Source organism: Myotis brandtii, unplaced genomic scaffold, assembly GCF_000412655.1.
Source record: "Myotis brandtii unplaced genomic scaffold, ASM41265v1 scaffold2089, whole genome shotgun sequence".
NCBI lineage: Eukaryota > Metazoa > Chordata > Mammalia > Chiroptera > Vespertilionidae > Myotis > Myotis brandtii.
Window position 1 is genome coordinate 210,487 of NW_005357800.1, and position 7,426 is coordinate 217,912.

The 7,426-nt window shown below is 63.5% G+C and overlaps 1 protein-coding gene across 1 annotated transcript in view; it reads right to left on the bottom strand.

The window, feature by feature from the left end:
- Nucleotides 1–6,119: 6,119 nt before the first annotated feature.
- Nucleotides 6,120–7,426, bottom strand: part of MS4A10 (membrane-spanning 4-domains, subfamily A, member 10) — a 12,508-nt gene continuing 11,201 nt past the window's right edge. Inside the window, exon 8 of the mRNA XM_014539185.1 lies at nucleotides 6,120–6,859. Coding sequence (XP_014394671.1) covers nucleotides 6,746–6,859 — 114 coding nt within the window. The 3' untranslated portion in view covers nucleotides 6,120–6,745. The remainder of the gene's footprint in view (nucleotides 6,860–7,426) is intronic.

The following is a 7,426-nucleotide window of genomic DNA, read 5'->3' on the forward strand; positions in this document are numbered from 1 at the left end:
TTTATTGATTTCAGAGAGGAAGGGAGAGGGAAAGAGAGAGAGAAACATCAATGATGAGAGAGAATCATTGATTGGCTGCCTCCAGCACATCCCCTACTGGGGATCAAGCCCGAAACCCAGGCATGTGCCCTTGATCAGAATCAACCTGGGACCCTTCAGTCTGCAGGCTGACGCTCTATCCACTGAACCAAACCAGCTAGGGCCAAATATATTTTTTAAAAAAATTAAATAAAACTTATGGCCCTCCCTTTTCAACATTTGCAACATTTATGGGTGAAGTTGAGGTGCTGGTAAGACGCACCCCCTTTGCCCTGGCTCACCTGGGCCCTCAGCCAGGCTGCATCCCCTCTCAGACGCCCCTTCAGCCCCAGTTCCAGCAACAGGGTGGATGGCCTCGGAGCGTCCTTTCGGCCAATGGCCGTGTCCCAGGGTAAGACCTGCCTCCTCCCCTTTGCATGAGGCCCAGGCAGGGTTTGGAGTCTTTCTTAGGAAGAACATCTTGGAAGTGGCCCAACTGCATCCCAGCTCTCCTCCAGGGCTATTCTTAGACCTGCCTGGGAATGGCCCTCTGGGGTCCCAGGGCTCCTGTCCCAGCGGCCCCTGGCTTCTTTGTTTCTCCATTGGAGGGGTTGGGCAGGGGCCTGGGAAGTTATCCAAGGATGCGGGGGCGGGGGGCGGGGCCAGAGGCCAAGGGCAGGGCAGGCGTCCTGGGCCTCAGCGGGGAGCACAGCTCCCACCTACCGAGTCATCTGCAGGGTCTGAGGGAGCCAGCGCCCGCTGACCGCTGGTCAAGGAGGAGATGAGGAAGCTCAGACGAAGGGTCCTGGAGGAGGAATGTGGGGCGCGGCTACAGCGTTTGGACAGATTCAAGTCTCAGAGACTAATGAGAGGGCACGGTCCTCTCATGGCAAAACCAGGTGCAAGTCCCAGCTTGGAGGGCAGAGCCCTCCCAGCACAATTATAGCCAAAGGCTGTGGCTGTAAGCTCGACCTTATGGTCCGAACCTGCGGTCCCACATGGCTGAGTGATGTGGGCTTGATAGAGTTCAGGTGCATGTAATTGAGTGGATTAGAACATTGTTAACATCTTGACCACGCCCTTACTTTGCCTCGCGGAATCTGGTATAAAATGAAGACTCGGCTTGCGGGCGCCGGCGCTGTCTCTCCATCCGAGGGGCAGCGTCCGACACAGCTTTTATTCTCTTGTCTGTCTTTTCTAAATCCTTCACCCCCACCCCCCACCCCGCCGCCCTGTCAGGTTCACCCTTGGCCGTGCTGAAGAAGTGGATTGAGGATCCCTAACACCCCGCCCTCCCTGGCTGTGCCACACAGCAACACAGTGCCCCCTGATGAGGTCGCCTCCCAAGGGTAAGGCGGGGCACGGTCTCTCCAAGGCCCTCCCTGTCATCGGAGTAACTGCACCCTGTGCCCCTCGCTCGGGTGTTAGTCCCTGGCCCCCTGGCTCTGGTGCCCGATGCAGAAGCAGCCTGGCTGGTCCTCGCCCAGCTCCTCCAGCCCCAGCTCTCGGTTCCTTAAAGTCCTGCACCTGCCGGAGACCCGAAAGGCCAGCCACCGGCAGCCACGCCCAGCACGTGTGACCAGACCGGACACCACCCCCGCCTCTGCCCGCCTCAGGCCCCCTGGCTCCCTGCTCCTGGGCTCCTCCCGGCCCTGCCCCAGCCCTGCTCAAACACCTTAGAGCAGTGGTTCTCAGCCTTGGCTGCACATTAGAATCATCTGGGAATCTTTTTAAAATCCTGATGATTTTAAAAAGATTCCCAGATGATTCTAATGTGCAGCCAAGGTTGAGAACCACTGCCTTAGAGAGCAATCCAGGCGCCTGCCAGGGGCGTGTGAGGGGAGATGTGTTACAGATGGCCCTGGGGTGTCCCTCGAATCCTGTGGAGCCACTGTTAACCCGGGCAGCGGTGAACTCCGGTCCAGGATGCTCTGCTCTCGCCTGAGCCGTTCCCAGGTCCTCATACATGTGTGTGGTGGTGGGAGGGAGGGGGGCACAGCCGGGAGATGCCCGGCTACCTCAGAAGGGCCGGCGTGGCAGTGGCTGTGGGGACCCTGGCCCCGGACACTCCTTTGCTGTCCTCACGAGCATCCCAGCCCCCCGCCCTCAGAGGAAGGGTTCTGGGGGTCTCCGCAGTCCCCCAGAGACCCAGCGAGCCCTGCCTGCCTGCCAGGATCACCTGGCCGCTCATTCTGTGAACAGACTGTCTGCACTTCACTCCTGGTCTCAGCCCTGGAGGGAGGGACCCCCTACAGCAATGGGGCAGCAACGCCAGGCTTCTTCTCGTGCCCTGCAGGACAGACTCCCACTCCTCGGCGACCCCGTGAAGCGGGCACTGTTGTTATTCCTCCCATTTCACACTAAAGAAACGGAGGCACAGAGAGGCCGGGACACTCGTAAAGGTCACACAGCACACAGGTGGTAGCGTTAGGACCCACAGCGAGGCTGCCTGTCTGCAGAGCCACTACCTTTTTTCTTTTTAATTGACTTCAGAGAGGAAGGGAGAGGGAGAGGGAGAGAGAAGCATCAATGATGAGAGAGAATCATGGATCGGCTGCCTCCTGCACGCCCCACACTGGGGATGGAGCCTGCAACCCCGGCATGTGCCCTGACCGGGAATCGAACCCTGACCTCCTAGTTCACAGGCCAACGCTCAACCACTGAGCCACGCCGGCCGGGCAATAGCAATGTTTCCCAAACTTTGTTAAGTATCAGCCATCCGGGGGCGGGGGGAGAGGGGGGCTACGGAAACACGGATTCCTGGGCCGAGTCCCAGAAATGTGGGCGCAGTGGGTGTGGCCTGGGGCCGAGACGCTGCAGTGCTGACCAGCCCCTGGGGGATGCTGGCCTGCGGCCCACACCTGCAGGCGCCCACGCCGGGCAGTGGCCCAGCTCGCTCTCGCTCATTTATCCACCAAATGTTCATTGGCTGTTTATCCCGAGAGGCCCCGGAGCACAGCAGGGAACTGGGCCGTACTGGCCCCACCTCAATGGCTCTGACGTGGTCTTGAAACAGTTAAATCTTAAACTGTCCCTTGCGGGAACTGCGTCCCCTGTTCTGCAGGCGGCGAGGAGTGGAGAGGCAACCTGACTTGCTGAGGGTCCCGCAAACGCCAAGGAGCAGACCTTGAACTCGGGACACTCCACCTTGAACGCTGCCGCCAGCCCCTGGCGGTGAGCAGCTCGGCTCCTGGGGTTGGGTTCAGATGGCAGAGCGAGCGGCCCTGGACACGTGTCCGTGGTGACAGCTGGGGCTTCATCCTGGGGCCTGGAAGGAGCTCTTGACAGACAGGTCAGCAGGCACCGCCCCCTCCGCCCACGTCCACACACACAGCTTTCAGTTCCTAAGATGACAGTTGTGCAGTGAGTCACACCCTCTCCCTTCCTCTCCGTCCCCCCATCCCTGCCCGGCCCTTTCCTCTAGCACCTGGCTTCTTCACAGCTGTGGCCCGTCCAGGGGCAGGGTGGGCCCCGGGCAGGGTGGGCCCCGGGCAGGGTGGGCCCCACCCCCTCCATGGCAACCCCGGGAGACCTGCCGCTGTGAGCCAGGAGCCCCTGATGAGGCCCTTGGCCTGCGGCGCAGCGGACACGATGGGGCTCGGTTCCGGGGCAGCATCTGCTGCCCTGGGCAGGGCGCCCCATTCCCTCGGCCTCGTGCTCCCGCAGTGGGCTTGCCCCAAACCCCACTGAGCCGCGAGATGAGGTTTTCCTCTGATTCAACACCTTCGTTCTCGGTCCTTCTCATGGGGCCTCAGGACCCTCGGGCTCCCCAGCTGCGGCCAGAGCAGCCCGGGCCCTCCTGCCGCTCTCACACCCAAGGCTGCTCCAGCAAAGGTCATGTCCCCTAAAGGGACCTTCGAGTCCAGAAGCAAGTCACCCCAATTTCCCTGGCAGTTGAGATGGCAGGGCTTCTGCCCCGAGCGGCTGGCGAGCATGGAGGGCGTCCGCGGGAATCATTTCACTCTCACGCAGCCCCGTGAGGACGTGGGTCCTGCCGCCCCCCCCCCCCCCCCCCCCCCCCCCATAGAGATGAAGGGGCTTATCAGGGCCAAGAGAGAACCTGAGTTCGGAACTCCGCCTCCACGCGGGAGCCCCGCCCCACACCTCCCTGCTCTGTGTTGCAGGCACGTGACCTACATCAGGATGAAGCCCAGGCCTGACTTCTGTTCTCTGAACATGAGGCACAAGGCGGACACTCCAGGTCATCGAGCGCCTTCCATGCAGGGGGGTTGTGGGGGGGGGGGGCTGAGCGATCAAAGGGTTAGTCTGCTCTGTTATTTTCTGCTCAAAATAAAACATTACCCACACTCAGATGGTATCACTGCGCTCCAGCGGTTCAGCTTCACCCGGGAAGCGACTCAGGACAGATGCAGATGCCCCGGGTTCGGAAAGTAGATGCGGAAGGTGGGGGGGGGGGGGGGCTGCATTTCCGAAATGTGGCTGCAACAGCATCTCCCGTCCACGTGACCTCGGCACCCTTTCCCTCAGTTGCAGGGCCTGCACCTCCCCCACCCCGAGCCTGGGTGGGCCTGGGTGATGGCCTTGGCTGTGGCTGGAGGCGGAGGCGATGGCTGTGGGACTCACCCCAGGAAATGCGCCTTTGGCTGCGACCCTCGACCCTCGGGATGGCCGAAATGTGGCTGCAACAGCATCTCCCGTCCACGTGACCTCGGCACCCTTTCCCTCAGTTGCAGGGCCTGCACCTCCCCCACCCCGAGCCTGGGTGGGCCTGGGTGATGGCCTTGGCTGTGGCTGGAGGCGGAGGCGATGGCTGTGGGACTCACCCCAGGAAATGCGCCTTTGGCTGCGACCCTCGACCCTCGGGATGGCCCCTGCAGGAAGAACTGCACGGGGAGGCTGGGGTTCCCGGTCCCAGAGCCCCCGGGGCAGCCCGGCTCCCCATGAGCCCTCGTGCTGCCAAGTTTGCTGTCTGGGAAGGATGTGCCCCCAAGGGAGGCATCTGTGTCGCATCCCAGTGTGGCCACGGGGCAGGGGCAGCGGGGCTTGTGGGCGCGAGGTCTCCCCGGGCTCTGCAGAGCGTGTGGGACCGGGTTCCAGAAGGACCACTGAGACTCCCAGGCCCTGCGCCGTCACCGCCCGGACTGCGTGAGGGACACGGCGCCCAGGCGTCCAAACACAGGCTGTCTCGTGGGTCTGGGTGAGTTTCTAACGGTTCCCAGGTGATGCCAGGCCCTGGTCCCGGGACCACCACGTAGCGGGGACCAGTCTGGACTCAAGAGGAAGGAGCAGAGGCTGAGGGAAGGGAACCGCCTGCCGGAGCCGGGCTGGGAGGGGCGGGTCTGGCTGGGCACCAGGCCTGTGACTCTGAGCAGGACTGGGCTCCATGGCCATAGCGGTGGCTGCATTTCTGGACTCGAGTGCCACCGTGTGGGGAAACGCCTTCCTCCCTCCCTCCTCCGACTGAACCTGCTGGGCCGGCTCTTCTACTTCCCTCCTGCCCCAGCCCGTGCTGAGACCCCTCTCCCCCTCCCCCACCACCAGCGCCCTCCCTCGGGCCTCCCAGGGCCTCCCCTCCTGCGTGGGTGAAGGAGGCCTTCCCCTCCTACTCAGAATGGCTCTGCACCCTGCAACGTCACCCCCATTGCAGACTTAACCACTCCCCCAAGGGCCTAGAGCGGGAGCAGGGTCCCCAAGTCCCTGTAGAGCAACCCCCCCCGCCCCCCGCCCCGGTGACCCGGGGTGAGGTCTCACAAACACCCCGCTGCCAGTGGACACCAGGAAGTGGCAGGAAACTCCCTGCAGCTCAGGTGGCAGCCAGGATGCCCACAGGTGGCACGGAGCCAGCTGGCTGGGCCTCCTGCTCAGATCTCCGGCCCATCCAACCCTCGGCCCCTCGGCCTGCTGATTCTGTGGCAGGAACGGGGTCTCCTCCTGCCTGGGAGCCCCCTGCACTGACGCCGACTCCCACATCCAACCCCGTCAGCTGACATTCCTGAACCTCCTTTTCCGCATCTGGGTTGACGAGGGGGTTAAGTGGCCCCCGGCCTTGGCCCAGATGCGCAGTGTGGCCGGGATTCCTGAGCGGGCTCTGCAAATGCCCAGAGAGTCTGGCAGGGGGCAGGAGGGGGCTCAGGGGCAGGAGCACTGGTGAGGAAGCCGGCGGCTGCGGCACAGCGAGGCGGGAGGCAGAGAGGACCAGGCGAGGTCACGGAGGTGGGGGCAGGTGAACTTTGCTTTATTCTCATCCTGTTCACACTGGTCCTGTGGTCAGCTGCTTCTCATGGGAAGACACGGACTCGCTGTCACCAATACAGAGTGTCCCCTCACGTAATATTATATGAGAAAAACTCAATGTAAGGGCAGGCAGAGGGCATGTGATCGGCCCACAAACAGGCATCGCGAAGGTCGCCCTGGGAGGTGGGGGCGTGGGGACGGGAGGAAGGCGGTCCCTCCCCTCGCCTGTCACTCAGCACAAGCAGCTGTGGAATCGGGGGCTGCCATCTCCCAGGCGGGGGCTGCTGTCTCCCAGGCGACCGCAGCGGCCAGGGCGTCACAGCATCCCTGACCGACTCCTGACTCAGAGCCGGCCCGGGGTCTGTGCTCACGTCCCCCGCCTGCCCCGCACGGTGCGGTCAGAGACACGGAGGCCCAGAGGGACGCGTGGACAGTGGAGGGAAGGCTCGGTCGTGGTTTCTGTCTGACTCAGCGTCGCTGCTGCCCCCCCCTGCACCCAGGGACCCAGAGCCCAGACTCTCACAGGTTGAGTCTAGCAAAGGCTGGGCCTCCTGGGCGCCGGGCACCCTCTCTGGCTCCTTCGCAGCCCACTCGGACCAGCCCCATCCAGCCCCCGCCCCGGCGGCACACGGGGCAAGTCGTCCCTCTGCACAAGGAAGCCACCATCACCACCGCGCACACGTGGGGCGAGTGGCCCTGACAGAGCACCTTCCGCTGGCCCCCTTGGTGACGGTTCCCCAGGACGAAGGGGAAACTGAGGCTGGCAAGACAGGGGGACTTCCATGGAGGGGGCGCATGGCTCTCTCCACCCCCCTGTTCTTGAGAAGGGAGTGGGGAGAGGCCCACGGGGCTCAGACGACTGGGCCCTCGTTCTGGCCGGCTACCCACGTGCAGGCGACCCCACGCGAGTCACTCGCACCGTCTGCTTCCCCGTGGGGCCGGGCCAGGGGACACCCCAAGGTCCCTCCCAGCGGCCATGCATGCTAGGAGCATGTCTAACGCTAAGAGCGTCAGAAGGAAGGCGACCCTGCTTCTAGCCCCGGGAAACCCCTTTCAAATCGCTGGCGCCAGACGCGTGAGGAAGCAGCGGTCCCTGGCTGCCGAGCTCGGGGCCGGGGTTGGTTCCAGCAGCAGCAGGAACGGTGCCGTGTCTGATGGGGTCAGCACGGCGCCTGGCGCGGTGAGTGCCGTAGCAGGAACGGCCCCCGGTACC